The sequence below is a fragment of the Tiliqua scincoides genome, chromosome 2 (assembly GCF_035046505.1).
Source record: "Tiliqua scincoides isolate rTilSci1 chromosome 2, rTilSci1.hap2, whole genome shotgun sequence".
Taxonomy (NCBI): domain Eukaryota; kingdom Metazoa; phylum Chordata; class Lepidosauria; order Squamata; family Scincidae; genus Tiliqua; species Tiliqua scincoides.
The window spans coordinates 203,804,692-203,822,371 of NC_089822.1; the positions used below are offsets into that span (position 1 = coordinate 203,804,692).

The 17,680-nt window shown below is 45.0% G+C and overlaps 1 protein-coding gene across 2 annotated transcripts in view; it reads left to right on the plus strand.

Moving 5' to 3' along the window:
- SEMA3F (semaphorin 3F) overlaps window positions 1–17,680 on the plus strand; it is a 160,779-nt gene that overhangs the window by 100,514 nt on the left and 42,585 nt on the right. For both annotated transcript variants that reach the window (XM_066613264.1, XM_066613263.1), the window contains exons 3-5: window positions 6,636–6,796; window positions 9,353–9,415; window positions 13,324–13,443. In XM_066613264.1, the coding sequence (XP_066469361.1) occupies window positions 6,636–6,796; window positions 9,353–9,415; window positions 13,324–13,443 (344 nt within the window). The remainder of the gene's footprint in view (window positions 1–6,635; window positions 6,797–9,352; window positions 9,416–13,323; window positions 13,444–17,680) is intronic.

A 17,680-nucleotide genomic window follows, 5' to 3' on the forward strand; every position in this document is an offset into this window, starting at 1 on the left:
ATTAGCTAGTAGAGTCACATCCTATAATAACCTGTACAGGGTCCAATGCTTAATGAAATGCATAGGTGCTAACCTTTCCTTGCATGTGATACAAGCCAAACAAAACTAAACTGTTTTAACCTGTTTTAGTAAGTTCATCCCTATGATTGTCTGTGAGTGATGCTGGGACATAAGCATCTGATCTTCAGCATGTTGTGATATCAATGGAGAAAGCCTTCCAGCTGGGCTTAGCAGCCTTATGCCAGTACTGCTGGCATTATGCCAACTCTGTCTGTGAGCCATGGAGACAGGACAGCATCAGGGATCCTTCAAGTTAGCAATGGCCAAGGGCATACACGCACACACCAGAGGGCCCACCTGGTTGAGCTGACCCTGAAGTAGCAGTGGCAGTGAAAGTGCCAAGTGTACCATGGGGTGCCCAGTGTAACACTTTACAGGATCCCCAGCAATCTGGTGCCAGCCCTGAATGGAAGCCTCATTTGCTGTACTGGTGAGGTTTCCAGGAAGGGGGGAAGGAAACGGTAGTCCACACCTTCTTTCATGACTGGCAGCAGCTTGCATAGTAAATCCTTCCTCATCGACCAGGAATCAGTTCCAAGCGCCTTGTCTGCAGCAGCGGTGAAAGCCATTAAATGTGAAGTTGAGGGACAGACATGTCTATAGACATGCTGAGATGTTTACCACAGAGCTCCAGCCAACTGTGAATGTTTAATACCTGCTGTGCATTAAACCTATGGATTATGTACACATTACCATTGTAATTTTCTCATTTAATATTGTGTAAGTGATGGTTAATTGTTGGTGCATACTCTTTTCATGGAAATGGCCTCTGAGTAACAAAATTGCCCATATGAAACATTCCCTCAGCAATTGCTTAGATGGCTCACAGACTTATTTTCTCTTGTTTCTTCCACAGCCTGGAATTAGCCAGCATGGAAGGTATTTCCTTTTATTAGATTGGATAGACCCATGCTCCTCTGCCTTGTTCTTTTGAGGCCCAGGACAAAGGCACAGGCAATTCTAGTTATCTTCCTGTTAGGAGCATGAAGCTCCCAACCATGACATGCACATGTGTGTAACAAATGCATGTTTACTCTTAGAAGGGGCAATTTACAGCAGAAAAACAGCAGAATACAAATTATTTGCTTCCTCTCTCAAAATTGCTTCATCTCGAAGAGAATACATTACACATACATGCATGGCAATGTGAGCCTAACAGCTGCTTTACCTATTGACCTTGTGTCGACGGCATGTATGTGTAAAATGTAGTTTTGTCCTCAATTACACACTTTTGGGCCCAAGTCCAACCTCTCTTGGAGTCAACCTCCTTCCACATATATGGAGGCCACTGTCACTATTTGTAGTCAGCTCTTCTCTCTTAGGATGCAAGTACTTTATGAGAGTACTTATGAGGATGCAAGTACTGTATTTTGTATTCACCCTTCCACTTGTATGGGGGTGAGGTCTAGCTTCTTAGCCCCGTACAAGGTGAAGGCCAGAGGTGGGACCTTGCAATTTCTAGAGTGCAGAACCCAAAATACATGTTGTCTATTTTATTTATGACATGTAGCTTAAAAAAAAAAAAGATCAAGGGGGAAAATTGGCTTTGCCGAATACAGTGGTACCTCGCATAACGAATGCCCCGCGCAGCGAAAAACCCGCAGAACGAAAGCGGTGTGCGAAGTTTGGTAACTCGCATAACGAATTTTTATGACTTATGCTTCGCATAACGAATTTTTTTTTTTAATTGTCCTGGTTTGTCTTAAGGGGGGATCTTCATGTCCCTTTATGATCCCGTTCACCCTAGTAAGGGGCGGATCTTCATGTCCCTTTATGATCCCGTCCACCCTAGTAAGGGGCGGATCTTCATATCACTTTATGATCCCGTTCACCCTAGTAAGGGGTGGATCTTCATGTCCCTTTATGATCCCGTCCACCCTAGTAAGGGGCGGATCTTCATGTCCCTTTATGATCCCGTCCACCCTAGTAAGGGGTGGATCTTCATGTCCCTTTATGATCCCATCCACCCTAGTAAGGGGCGGATCTTCATGTCCCTTTATGATCCCGTCCACCCTAGTAAGGGGCGGATCTTCATGTCCCTTTATGATCCCGTCCACCCTAGTAAGGGGCGGATCTTCATGTCACTTTATGATCCCGTTCACCCTAGTAAGGGGCGGATCTTCATGTCCCTTTATGATCCCGTCCACCCTAGTAAGGGGCGGATCTTCAAGTCACTTTATGATCCCGTTCACCCTAGTAAGGGGCGGATCTTCATGTCCCTTTATGAACCCGTTCACCCTAGTAAGGGGAGGATCTTCATGTCAGCTTGCTCCCAGGAAAGTGTGCACAGAATTACAGCCTTCAAACTCCCCACTCAGCATCCCCCCATCGCTCATTCACCCTTTCACTGCCCCATTTCCTTCACGTTTCCCCCCATGATCACGGCAAAAGCAAGCAATTGAGTGCAGCTGCTGTGTCCTCCCCAGCTTAGAGCACAATCCTGTGCATGTCTCCTCAGAAGTAAGTCCCATTGTGCTTACTCCCAGGAAAGTGTGCATAGGATTACAGCCTTCAAGCTCCCTACTCAGCATCCCCCCATTTTTGAAATCCTCTGTACAGTATGTATGCCTTTAAAGAGCACTTAATAAACAATTTGTAAACCAAATTTGACTTTGTTCTGACTTTTCTTGCCCATAGGAACGCATTAATTAAATTTCAATGCATTCCTATGGGAAAACGCGCTTCGCAAAACGAAAAACTCGCATAACGAAAGGACTCGCGGAACGGATTAATTTCGTTATGCGAGGCACCACTGTACTTTTCTTACAACTGCCTCCAAAGCATATACATCTTTAAAATCCCTTGCTATTTTGTGTTTTTTTTTTCCCCCTGGTTGGTTGCCCCTGTGCAGTGTTGTAAAAAAGGAGACAAAAATCGATTGCATTATACAACTCCTTTCCCTATATATGCCTCCATGCCCTTTAATATAAGTAGTGACGGCCCTGACGGCGCTTGTGATGGGGAGTGCTTTCTAGGACTGGGAGCGGAGTCGTGTAAGTACTGCTGTCGGTACTGGTGGTTTTAAGTACTGGTAGAGTTTTCTGGAGACTGGTGAAAAATGTAATCTTTGGGAAGGAATTTGGTCTCCTGCTTTGCGATACGATGCATTTTTGTATTGGTTTTTGAAGTTTTGTCTTGGGTGTTTATATTTTAATTTGCATGTTCTGAATCATTTTGGTTTTAGCTGAAGAAAAGTGGTATGTAGTTGTCTTAAACAAACAAGTCAACAAACCATATTCATTACCTCACTCTGCTACGCTGCAGGCTAAGTCTCCGTGTTCTGAATGGCTGCCTGGCTTCGTGTACACCGACCTTTGCACTGTTTGGCTTTAGTCAGGGCTGAAGGGGGAAGACAGAACAGACTTTGAAGCCATGGTCTCTTGGTACTTTCTTCTTTGCTCCAGTCACCCACCACTTGAAAACTCATAAATGAGCTTCTTGAATCCCAGAGCTTTCTATTTGCAGATGCTGGCATTAACTATGGAGAAGCCTTTGCTCTTAAATGTTCCTTTCTGGATTGAACTGCTAAGTGTTTTCAGGCTACCTCAAACTTTCCCCCTGCCAAGTTAAACCAAGGCATTTGGTTTCTCTCCAAAAGCAGCTTTTAGTGATGGTGGTTGTTACCTTTGTTTAGGATGGACTGCAGGCTAAATATGCCAAGGGATTATAGGTCTGGGCTGAGGAATGTTAGCAGATGATTCTGGAGGCATTGCAGAGCTTGAATGACTTTAGGGTTTAGAGTTTGGGACCAAGGCCTCCTCAGAGCTGTGGACCTGGAAGATAATTCCTGGCTCAAAGTGGTTGCCAAGAAAGGCCTTGAGTCAGCAATGTGGCCATGAACTGTTGGCCAAGATGGATCTTGAGGATGCTTTTTAGTCTGGAATGCACCACTTTTGGAGTATAGACAGTAGAAGGGAATGTTCTGTCAAATCAGATTTGAACTGCACAGACAAAAGAAATACAAAAATAAGTTTGAACATCTCTTGTGAAAATCGTTGAATAGGAGAAGAAGAAAGTCTTCAGAGGGTGAAAAAATAAATGCATTGAGCTACTTATTTCAGAAAACAGACCCAGGGCCTTGGCTTCTTTAATATTTGGGATGTACACTTCCAACAGGGATTTGGGTGTGTGATTTGGTAATAGTATTGTAAGTAACAGCAGTGTACTGTTACTAAGCATCTGATTGTTGTCTCAATCCATTTTATTTGATCTGGTCACAGTGACAATGTGCATAAAACCTCACAATGACAAATCTTGGAAAGCACATATTTGAACCCCACTGAAATTTCCCCCAGTGATCCTACACTCCCTCCTTGCCCTCCAATCTCTTTACTTTTGCATTCCCTTCTCAGATTTGCACCTCTCTTTGCCCTCCTCTCTTAGGGCGCAATCCTGACCAACTTTCCAGCACCGAGATAAGGGCAATGCAAACCTAAGGTAAGGCAACAAACATTGCCTTACCTTGAGGAGGCCTCTCTGACTGCCCCCCAACTGCAGGATGCAACATGTGCCCCGCTGGCACAGCTATGCCAGTGCTGGAAAGTTGGTTAGGATTGCGCACTTAATACCTTTAGCCAATCTTCTCTGACATCACATTGGGGCTCTGAAGGCCAAGTAACCCCCTGAGCTGCCACTGGCATAAATGCTTTGATATCATAGTAAGGCTAGGCACCTTCAACTTGGTAACCAAGCTCTTGGGAGCAGGGGAGATTAGAATATAAATGTTCACAGGCAATTGTTAATTAAACCTATTTAATGACTGCTAACACACTATGAGCTTGTAAATCATTTATAGATCACTTATGCAGTTTCAGACTTCTTACTCTGATGGTATCATGCTTGCATCTCATGCACAGGATGATAGTAGTACTAGTAACTGAACTGAGTTTTAAATAATTCTTATCCTTTTTTAGTAATTTGTTTCTGCGCAGGGAACGTAACAGCTTCCTGGATATGTGAGAACCTCAGTGCACACCAGACAGTTTCTAATAATGGAGCTATTTATTGCTTTCAACTAATTAAAAACATCCAGTGCATACATTTAAAAATGATGGAATAAAAAGAAACAAAGTTTGTCTAATGCAGCAATTTTCAACCTTTTTCATCTCAGGGCACACTGACAAGGTGCTAAAGCTGTCAAGGCACACCATCGGCTTTTTGATAATTAACAAGGCACACCGTGCTGCTGGTGAGGGGCTCACATCCCCCAATGGCCCTAATAATAAATGACCCTACCCCAAATTCCAACAGCACACCTACAGACCATTCGTAGCACACTGGTTGATAATCCCTGGTCTAATGGCTGTCTCAAATTTTAGTCCATTGTGGCCTAGAACTGTTCAGACCTCCGAGGGAATCATAGGCCTAATCGCACACTCAGGTTTGTGCTGCAGATTGCAAAATCACACGTGGCCTTTCTCAGCTTTTCTCACATGGCCTTTCTTAGTTTAAAGCCTTCTGGGACGGGATGTCAAAAAGGCAACCAACAACGTAACAAGAGCCTGCTTGCTCTGTCTAATTTAGGGCACAATCCTAACCTGGTCTACTCAGAAGTAAGTTCTATTTTGTTCAATGGGGCATACTCTCAGGAAAGTGTGGTTAGGATTGCAGCCTTGGAAAAAGAGACCTTCTTTAAATACTGACAGGCAGTTATTTCTTGGAGCTGTCCTATTTCATTCACCTCTCTGGGTACAGCACACACCCAAACAAAGTGTTGATCTGCCTGCCTTTACATCCATGGGTTAGGCCTCAGTGCAGTCTGCGTCAGTAATTGTTATTAATCATCAGTCTGCCTCCATATGAACTTTGGCTTTCAGATGGCTCTCCCTCCCTAACTTGACAAGGAGAGCAGAATGTCAGCTGGAAGGGAAGGTGTAAGATCAATGTAATGCGTAGGTCAGATGTTTGGTGGTTGACACTTGGACACTGCAATATATTGTAATACAAGCATGCAGTAACATTTTCCAGGGTTCCCATGTTTCCTGAAAACAACATGGCTTCATATTGGTCCTTTTGTTCTAGCTAGTGCGTGCCAAACCTGGGTTAACTGACTTTTTAGGATTGGAAAAGGGAATTTCATTACAGAACAAGTGGGCTTACAAACCATATATAAAACCTTGGAAATGTGGTATCGCACAATAAACCTTTCTATGAGCAGAGATTGAAATGAAAGTCACTCGTGTCCAGCTTCTAGAACAGGGCCTCCTGCTCTGCTCCACTGGATACCAGGTCCTCTTACTGATTCCTTCTTTGCCTGGGCAGGAATATAGGAATACTGCAATTGACTAATGCTTGTGATGTTCAGCACTTGGGTAAGTTACATCACCTCTATAAGCCTCAATCTCCATATCCTATCTGAGAGACTTTAGGGAGAGAACTAGCCTCTTAGTCTGGGCTTGTGCATCACCCACCACATATTATCAGATCTATATCCTGTACAGGCACTTCAGAGTTTTGGGGACTTGGTGGTTGTTTCCAAATAATGCATACTACTTGTAGAGACTTGACTGTAGCATCAACAAAGAACTCTAGAAGGAGCCACCTAACCCATCTCTTTGCCATGTTTGTTTCTTCAGAGCTGAAGGCTACCGGCACTGCTCACTTCTTCAATTTCCTGCTCAACTCAACAGACTATCGAATCCTGCTGAAGGATGAAGATCACGACCGCATGTATGTGGGGAGCAAAGACTACATCCTCTCACTGGATCTTCATGACATCAATCGAGAGCCCCTGATTGTAAGGGCATTTCTTTTTTGTATTAGGAGCAGGAAAAAGGCAGGGAGGACTCACTAGGGGTGCATTTAGAGCTGGAGGAAAATTTCAGTGGGAAACAAAATGCCTCAGTGATTCTCAGAGCTGTTTGCTGTAGATATGTTGTGAATCAAGTGGATCGCTGTTCAGAGATATAGTCAAAGCTGAAACTGGTTTTCAAAAGCATTGTCGGCCTTCTCACAAGTTCCATGCCCATTGTTCTCACAACTACTGTCTGGTTGGCACAACTTCCAACCTCATGCCCACACCACCCTATGACTTTTTAGAAAGTTTTAATCATTTCTTTCTTTAGAGGGAGCTATCTTCACTAGGCTGCTCCCAAGATCAGTTATGCATCCCATTAAAAATAAAATAAAATGAACAGACACCAGCAAGGATCCTCTTATTCCAATGCCTTGCCAATTAATGAACTCATTTTTTATTTGAGTGTGTATGCCCTCCCTTTCTCCACAGCTGAAGTACACATTTTCCAGGATAATGCTCATTTTAAAAAAAATGCAGCCATCTCCCTCCACCCCCACAACAATAAACATGAGGAGGGTATATCATGCTATAAGTTCAAGCACAAGTGAAGTCTTAAGGAGGGAAATGTAGGCTTTTTTACACTGTCTGGATAAGTAACTAGGTGATTCAGCAAAACATACCTCAACCACATTTTAGTCTTTTTGTGCTCCAAAGTGTTGATAGAAGCATGACAGCCAATATACACGTAATCAGTGGTGAGAATAATCTTAAATTAAGGGTGCAATCCTAACCCCTTATGTCAGTGCTTTCTAACACTGACGTAAGGGCAGTGCAGCTCTGAGGTAAAGGAACAAACATTCCCTTACTTTGAGGAGGCCTCTGTGAGTCACACCCGACTGCAGGATGCAACATAGGTCCCATTGGCACTGCTATGCCCGTGCTGGAAGGCACTGACATAAGGGGTTAGGATTGCACCCTCACTCTAATACAAGAGTCACAGAATGTCATGGGGAGAGAGAAGGGACAGTCATGTTGATGATATGCCAGGAATGTAATCCAATAGGTGCCTGTAACAGTTACACAGCCACATTCCACATTGCACTGATTGTGACAAGAAAACCCTCTATCCCGCTAAGGGTGTGCCCCTTATGGGCACAAGAAAGCTAGTAAAGGGGAGGGACGAGCTGGAAGAAGAGTTCCATGTGAGTACAAGGTGACAAGAAGCATGCCATTCCAAAGACCTAATAGGGAGTCTGAAACAAGACTGAGAGTGAGTCCACTTTCTAGCAGGGGAGATTCCACTTCCCAGCATTATTCAAGGGGCGCAATCCTAACCCGTGCTGGAGCAGGCAAGCCACAAGGCTTGCACTGCATCCAACATGGGATTGCAGTGGGCAGCGGCTCAGCCACAGGCAAGGGGAAGCTCTCCCCCTTACCCGTAGGTATGGGCTGCGCGCCCCTATGGGTCTCCTTGGACCCATGCCACCTCTGGAGGTGGCGCAAGTCCGAGGAGAGTGGAGCGGCTCAAAGCTGTTCCACTTGCCCCGTCCCTGGGGCTAGGATCCAGCATAACTGCTGGGTCCCAGCCCCACCCCCAGCCACCCACAGGCCCTCCCTCCCCCGCCCTTCCCCTGCCCAGTAACGCCCCCTCCCGCCCCCTCCCCATGCCCCCCACACCTACCTTTGCTGCTTGTGCCGGCGCACTCGCACCGGCACAAGTGGCAGTACGGGAGCCGTGGCAGAGGCTTCTGCCTTCGTCCGCGCATTGGCACATCTGGATGTGCTGACGCAGCTTCCACCTAAGGAGGTGCAAACGTGCTTTACAGCACGTTTGCGACTCCTCAGGGATCCTATACCAGCATAAGTGCCGGTTAGGATTGCTCCCTAGGGTGCACTATCTAGGAGTATTCCCAAAATACTCCTTCCAGCTCCTACCCCAGCTTCTTAGAAGACAGATTAACAGTGCAATTCTGTGCGTGTGTACTCAGAAGTAAGTCCCACTGAATTTAATAGGACTTACTCCCAGGTAAGTGTGTATAGTATTGCAACCTTAATGTAAATAAACACAGTCTTTTTATTCCAGGAGAGGGAAAGCTCCTAGAATTTTCATTAGTATTCTGTTCATATTGTGTTTCTCCCAGTCATAAGAAAGACCCAGTAGAATACTCAAACTCATTAAGAAAATTAACAGGGTTTTGGCATGGACAGGGGAGAGACATTAATTTGCTCAACATATTGTGGGCTGAGTCCTGAGAAATGTGATGTCCCAAAACTTGAAGTGCTGCCTTTAGGAAGCAAGCTTCAAACCCTTGGAACAAACATGCATTATCTGAGCACTTGATGCCTCACAAAAATGATCGTGAAGAAATGTCCTTCATGACCAGTTATTTAAGTTAAAGCCAGCCTTTCCAGTCTGTGAGGTTGGGACTGTGAATGCGAAACATAGGGTCATTCCACTTGTGGAGTTGCTGGTGCCTACTGAGATTTAACCTGGCCATTGCATGGTTCTTCTGAGAATGATAGCCCCAGGTCTGAAGGTGTTGTTTTGTTTGGCAGATCCACTGGCCAGCATCCCAGCAAAGGATAGATGAGTGTGTCCTGTCAGGAAAAAACAGCAATGTAAGTACTTCTGGTGCAGGCCTCAGGGTTATGGGAGGTGTGAGGGAGGGTGGGAGGAAACCTAGTATCTAAAGGGGAGGGGATGAAGCACAAGCTTCTGATTATCCACCACCCAAGAATGTCCAAGCTTCAAAGCCATCTTTTATGTTCACCTAGTACTGTTCACACCTTCACAGGTGAGAGAATGTTGACTGCCCTATCTCCCATTCCTGGACCCCCTATTCTCCCTGTCTCCTTTTAAGTAACTAGTAATGAGACTCATTAGAGCCTCAGTTCCTTGTGCTACATAATTGGCCCAGGCTGAAGCAATCCTGAAGTCTGCTGTGTTTCCTATCATTGGTTTCTCTGGGTCACAGTCCTAATTCCTTCAGTATCCATGCAAAGGTCCTCTGCATTTATGCATGCACATTAGTGGCTGGGTAGATGTGTGTCCCCCCAAAAACAACCCCCACACAAAACCATATGCATTCATTGTAACCACAGATGGGACTGAGTGACTTTGTGAGTCTGGGAAAAGTTGGGATAATAAAGCTGCAACTGAAAATTATCCTGAAGATTATCAGGAAAATCACAGTATGAGTGCTGCTGGTCACTAGTGGACACTTCAGTGCAGATTGTGCAGATTGACTTTATCCCTCTCCCTTTGCCAGCCACTGACTGGGCCCTCATTATCGGCAGGGGTTTTGTTCCAGAAATGGATAACAGCTGCTGGAGTCCCAGTGGGGGCAGTGTTGCAACACCTCAGTGACACCTTGAGGTCACACCAAGCCCTGTGGAGGTCATGCCGGGCACTTGGCCCACTCCATGGGCCTCTCCACTTCCTCAGAAGGCCCTGAGGATGTAGCCAGAAGTTATTTCCAGTTTACATCTGCAACTTCCAGTCACATCTCAGAGGTGTTCTGAGGCTCAGGGAGGCCCATAGACTGGGACATGGGCCGCTCTGCACGTCAGAGCCCCTCCCAGACTTGGTCAGAAGTCATGGATGCAAACTGAAATTCGCTTCTGGTCACATCCTGGAGGCATGGGGAGGCATCTGCGGATGGTGGAGTCTGCGAATGCCGAACCTGCAGGTAAGGCGGGCCTCCTGTACTTTTACCTTGGAGCATCATGTGGCACACAAATTGTATGCGGCTCAGGCTCTGTGTAAGAGAGCAAAATCATGGCCAACCCCTGTGGCTTATGCCAGTGGTTCCCAAACGTTTTCAACTGGTGGCTCCCTTTGACCTACTGGGCCACTGGCCCATTAGTGCTACAATTCTATACATTGTATAGGACAGTAAGTTTTTCCACAAGGATTCTGCGGCTCCCCTGGCTGGCTTCTGTGGCTCTCCAGGGAGCCACAACTCACAGTTTGGGAACCACTGGCTTATGCATTCTCTCTGAAGACACTGGCTGCTGCTAACTTGTTGCTAGGAAGTCATGGAACGTTGGTCTAACTCTCAGTAAGGTGGCGATGCCTTGCTAGCAGTAGGTTCAAGGAACTGGAAATTTTTGTCCAAATCCAGCTCAGCCCATCCTCAGTTCTGCCTACCGCAAATCTTCTCACCTCAGTAGGAGGAAGCAAGAGGTCAAAGGTCACCAAGCTGTTTCCTGCAAGGCACAGTCAGCCTTTGGCCATCTGACCTTGAACTCTGTTCTCCTGGGATTCCTTGGCTGCTACTGTTCAGTGCTTAGGCTCAGAACAGCCAAGCTGACTTAGCAAAGGAAACCGTCCTTGCTTGCTTTTTCCCATCTAACTGAACTCTATTCTCCTTGGCTGCAGACCAATTCTGCATGATCCCCCTAACTGGAAGCATTAAGCAAAAAGGAAACATGAGCTGAGAGGGGGAAACTGGCCTTGGCACCCAGACACACTGTGCTGTGCTCCATGCCTGGTCTTGAATCCAATTAGTTAATAAGCTCAGGCCTTGACATCACTGTTTGCATACACGATAGGAATTGCTGTACTTGCCCTCTGGGCTTTACCACTATCACTTATTCTCTAGACATTGAGGTCAGTCTTCACTCGCCAGTCAGTCTCCTTGACCTCCCGTTCCTCTTAATGAGTAGTGACCCAGAGACTGACTTTACTGTATTTCCTTTCTACCTTTCCTGAGTAGATAAGGCCAGGCAGTCCCTTTCTCTTGGGCTCATTACAGGGACTTTTCATTAATGTGTTTGTTATTCAAAGCATTTTCTCTGGCTTTTGAAAATAAGCAGGAACAGGAGTCTGGGATTTGCCATCTTGACACCAGGATCCTTCACTGCAGTCTTACAGGGATTCTTTTCTTGGCCTTCAGGATAATTGTCTGTGGAGGGGAACTGTGAGCTGCACCACGTATAGGTCAGCTACAGATTTTGTAGTGTGAGAAAGGAATGTTGGCTCTGGAAGGGTGTTTAGTTCAAAACTCTTACAGTGTGGAGGGAGTGCAGGAGCATTCTCTCTGAAGTACATCCAAATCATTGTTGGAAGAAGGAGATGGGGAGGAGGGAGTGGAAAGATTTGTTTGGTAATTCTCAAAGAGCATCAAGCCTTCATTGCCCAAGTCTTAACTGGAGCTTCTTGGGTAAAAAGAGGATTATTAGACCCCAAATCCATTTTGTGTAGTGTGTGTCATGTAAGTTATCTGGTGTGTAGCACTCTGTGGTGCTACACAGAGTGTGAAAGAGGGAGCAAGAGGGGAGCACGGGCAAAAGGCAAAAGAGGCGCAAAGCCTAGCTGTTGGTGGCAGCCCTCTTACTCCTGCCCTCCTCTACTGGTTGGCCTGGAAGTATCTGGGATTTAGCAGTTCTCTTCTGCCATTATCAAGGTGGGGAAGCCAGACAGATATCCCTTTGGAAAATTTCTCTCCCTGATTGGAAAAGGGGTTCCTAAAATCCGGTGAATTCCCACATGCACAAAAATCAAAGCAAACAGTAGCAAGAACTAGACAATCTGTGGAAGTATGGCAAACCCCCACTCTCTTCTGTACTGAGACCAGGCAAGTAAGCAAGAACTTTTTTTTTTGTTTTTAAAAAGGAGCTTATTGAAACGTCTGAACAAACAAGGCAAAATAAAATAAACAGAGTGGGCATGCAGGGGATCGAAAAGCAAGACTTACATCAATAATAAAACAGAACTGACCAAAAGGAGTGGGTGGCAAAATGTTGTCACAGAGTTTGAAAATACAAGGAAAAAGTAAAAAAAAAAAATCCCTGACCATAAATTGCTGGATACTCTCCTATCCTTAGTTGTTCATATTTCCAGGAGAAGTGAAAGTGATCCAGTTCATGTGCTCCTCTGAGGGGTGGTCAGGCATGGGCACATCAACCACAAACCAGAGGTAGCATACCAGAGCATCGCTGTGCATTAACTTAAAAACTTATGGTTGATTATGTCTTTGGATTATCTGATTTGATGAGTTAGTACTGCTTAGGCATTCCATCCTGTCTTTATCGGATCAGGTGGGCAAGGCTACCCAGTTAGTGGGCACATGCCAGTCTCAGCAGGAGGGTTGGCCAGAACACTTTGTTTGAAGGAAATCCAGTCTTGAAGGCATATAATCCTCATAAAGCTTATCTGGAATGCTGCATGTGGAACTTCTGTAATGTTGCTTAATTCAAAAATTGGACTACTCTAGGAGGGTGTTTCTGTGGTCTTTAGGCTGCTGAGACATCATAGAAGTCTCTGGGGAATTGAAGTGTCCAAAATTAGTGAAAAATAGGCACAAAGAAATAGGGGGAAATCAAGGATTTTTACTACCCTCTCTTTCATTCAGTGCTAATGCAATTACTTCATTGCTTCAATATATGAGTAAACCACTGGTTAGCCTAATGAACTGAGGATAAAACTGCTCAACTGACTATATATCAGTAAACTGAACGCCTTCTGGAAGTGGATGTGATTTTGTGGGGCTTAGATTAATCTACCATTTCCCTTTACTTTTCAGGGCGAGTGTGGAAACTTCATCCGCCTCATCCAGCCCTGGAATCGAACGCATCTTTATGTCTGTGGCACTGGAGCATACAATCCTGTCTGCACCTTTGTCAACCGAGGCCGTAAAGCACAGGTGAGGTACTGCAGACTATGCAACTGGAACTGCAGCTGGATCACTGCTAGAGAAACCTTATGTATGAGCCCTCAGAACAAACTTGGGGTGCCTAGTGGAGGGGGGGGGGTCGCTGGTGAGGTCACCAAGTCATAAGGATGTTTTCCAGAATTTGATCTTAATGGCTGTGTGGAACTTTCTCAACTCTCCTTAAGGACTAAAGGCGCAATCCTAACCCCTTATGTCAGTGCTTTCCAGCACTGGCATAGTGGTACCAATGGGACATGTGCTGCATCCTGCAGTTGGGTGGCGCTCACGGAGGCCTCAAAGTAAGGGATGTTTGTTCCCTTACCTTGGAGCTTCATTGCCCTTATGTCAGTTCTTATGTCAGGGGTTAGGATTGTGCCCTAAGTGTCAGAGCCCAGCCATAGGCACCTGTTAGTTTCAGTCAGAGCCAAGCAAATTAAGTCAGGAGTTGGAGCTGGGGGATGAGAGTCAAGTTGGGAAACAAGCCAAGTAGCAGGAACATAGTTGCATAGGCCAAGCCTCACCCTGATCAGAAAGACTTGATAGTCCTCCTTGTTGAAGAGCTGACAGCCAACATGCATGGGCAGACCACCCCAATATCTGGAAATCCTTTACTATCTAGATGTTCCAACGTGTATCCCAGATAGCTCACCATGCAGGGCTGATATGCATACAGATCTGTTTTCATGGTTTTACACAAGGTAGCTCCTATCCCTGAGCTTAACAGAAGGCCTGGGGGGGAAAAATAAAAGGACTGAATCCTGTCAATTTATAATCTGTCTGCAATGTGTTGTATGGATAGAGACTAATTGAGATAGAGTAGATGTCATTTGTTACTGCTTGTGCCAGTTCTTAAGAAGACTTGTTTAAGGTATCCTGTTCACCCCCCCCCCCCAATGATCCACTATGCCCATCTACTGAATGATCAATTTCTTGGTAAGAATTGCCTTGGCTCAGTGCTGCTTCTGTATGAGAAACACTTTTGGAGCTCATTTACCCAGCATAGCCCCTTACTGCCAAATTGCATGTGATGATTGAAGCATAATTAACTACAAAGGAGTCAGTTTTTCTTTTAGCAATAGTAGCTGAGTTGTGGGGGTCTGTGGAGGGAGGGAGGGTAAAAGACTCCTACTGCAGTCCCAGTCCATGGGGTACCTCAATCTAGCAACTACTGACTCAAGAAAAACTATGCCCTTAAGGGCAAATAATGGTTTAATAATAAATAATAATAATTTAAATGTTATGTGTATTGTGGTCCTTAAACACTCCCATTTAGGAATCTGTGGAGTAATGACCCTGCAACTGCTGGTTTGAATAGTAGTATATGGTCAGTTTTAATTGTGTAAAATCAGATTGCCATGATGCAGCTGGTGTTTGCTTAGCTTCACCTAATGTCTCCATGGAGGTTGTAAAGTTGCTGGAGTTGGAATTGTGTTGCTTTTCTTCAGGACAGCAAAGCAGATTTTTCTGTCAAGAAAGGGATGCAGAATCACTGTCCTTGTCCATCACAATTATAACAAAGGGTCATGAGAAGCTATGCAATTTCAGGGCTCAAAGTAGTTTTTTCATGCTATTTCAAGGGGAAATTTTCCAGGCAGAGGGCCAGCAACATGGACAGGCATACGCAAACCTTCAAGACACTGCCCACACTCCTTGCCATCTTGGCAACTATGACCTCATTCTTAGGATTGGCTTCTCTATTTTGTGACAACCAGTGGAATTCGCCTGCACAATTCTAATCCCAAATGCAAAGGCTTTGCCATAACGACTCATTGCAACATGAGAAGCTTCTCCATTTGCTTATACTGGGGAATTGGTTATATCTTCTTTTAAGGTTTGCAAGCAAGCAAACATGCTCTTGACTCTTTCTGTCCACTGCTGTCAGCAAGAGCAGCAGCCAATTTTCTGTAAGTGGCCACAGAAGCACTTGAACTCTGAATTAGCAAGGAACATGGCTTACATATATAATAAATGTTATAGTGCAGTGTTTCCCAAACTGTGGGTCGGGACCTGCTAGGTGGGTCGTGAACCAATTTCAGGTGGGTTCCCATTCATTTCAATATTTTATTTTTAATTTATAAGACTTGATGCTCCCATGGTATATGACTGCATCTGGGGAAATGTTATAGCTCTGTACTTTTAACAGGCTACTATGTATATGCTTTTACCAATGATAGTAAATGGGACTTACTCCTGGGTATGTGTGGGTAGGATGCAGCCTAGGACTATTAAAAATTTTCATGCTTGATGATGTCACTTCCGATCATGACATCACTTCCGGTGGGTCCTGACATATTCTTATTCTAAAAAATGGGCCCTGGTGCTAAATGTGTGAGAAGTACTGCATAGTGAAAAGAATTATGTGTACATACACTGTGTTGCATAAATTAATAAATTCCAATCAAAAAGGCAACATGGATTATTGTTGGCAGTTTACTGAAAACACAGTTTACCATGACACACAGAAATTTAGCCACTGAAGATTTTCCTGGTGTGGAATGAAAAGACTGAAAATAAAAGCTTTGTCTGCTAAATTTCTGCTTGTCAGGGTCCTGTTAAAAAGCACAGGAGCAAGGCAAGAAAAAGATGGTAACCATAAGGCCACTCATAGTTTTACCATGGTGCACTGCAGATAGCAATTTGAAGGTTAGGAACTCAAAAGGCTAGAGAATAATATGGAAGTGTCATGCTAGTATCAAGGAGCACCCTCATTTTGAATTTGGTGTCTAGATCTGTTTGTCCCACTTCAAAAATTTAATATAAGAATTGAAGGAGGACAAACAAAGAACAATTGAAAGCCAGAACTATCACAGGAGAAATAAGGGAAAGACAAGAAGACATTAAAGGCACAATCCAGAGTGGCCCTTGGGCTTGCGCTGGCCCAGGAGGATCGCAAAAGTACTGTAAGGCACATTTGCGCCTACTCAACAGTTGGCTAGGCCAGAGCGTGGAGGCTGAATTCAGCCTCCCCGCCAACGGAGGAAGCGAGTCTTGCGTTTTCCAAGCTCGGCCAACACAAGGCTCTGGGGAGGAGGCAGGAGGGAGGTGTTCCGGGGTGAGGAGAGGGTGGCCTCAGGGGCGGGCAGGCAGAGAGCGGGAGGTGGGGCTGGGATCCGGCTGTTATGCTGGATCGTAGCCCCCACACCCGAGCAGCTTGGAGTGGCTTCAAGCCGCTCCGCTCTCTTCTGACTTGTGCCACTGCAGGAGGTGGTGCACATCCAAGGAGATCCATAGGGGTTGTGGTAGTTTCCCTGGGGGTAAGGGGAAGAGTTTCCCCTTACCTCTGGCTGAGCCACTTTGGCACCATATCTCACACTGGATACAGCGCAAGCCTCCTGGCCTGCCTGTTCCAGCGCAAGATAGAATTGCACTGTAAGAATGATAAAACAAGACAAACTTTATTGACAGAAATAAGCATATGCATTAGGGGAAGTGGGAAGAGTCAAGAGAGGCTTGTGCTGCTGCTTTCCTTTGCTGAAACCTTGCTGAGGGTGAAACACGACCCTTCCCCTCTCCCAAGGGATCAGTGTATGTCAGAGGATTCAGGGATGAATTGGATCTTGTTTTATTCCACATGGTGCTTTCTAAGAAGACAGAAGCAGCTCCCGTATTTTGTGGTCTTGTGTAAAGGACTTGAGGGAGGGGACAGTGGTGATCACAAATAATGGCTAGCTAGTAAGCCAAATCAATGGTGTGGAACCCTGTGTGGATCCCTGACTTCAGTGGTCTGCTCCTGGAAGGCCACATGGATACTCCTCATGTCCTAAAACTAGATGATATATAGATCAGAAGACCTACTAGCTATGATATTTGACTTTTGTATGTAGTCCTCTGACAAATTTATTTACTTACTTCATTTGTACCCCGCCTTTCTCCCCGAAGGGACCCAAGGCGGCTTACAATAAGAATTAAAAACACAGTTAAAAAAGAAATTCTGCAATAAAGTTCCCAAGTTCCAATTACATCATTCTGTCTGCAAAATTCACCTTGTGAATGCTATATATTTAATATGCCTAATAAATTATCATTATCAGTAACAATGTTCATTTAGTGGGCCTTAATTTGGGGGGAAACTCGCACAAACATTTGCCAGAATAGTTTTATCATTACTGAACTTCCAACTTCTTGTGCTTCTTAAATTATATATCTTCCACAAACTTTCTGGTGTGTTACATACCACTGATTTTAACATTAACCCAAGGAGAAGCTGTGGTGCTAGTATGAAAATACC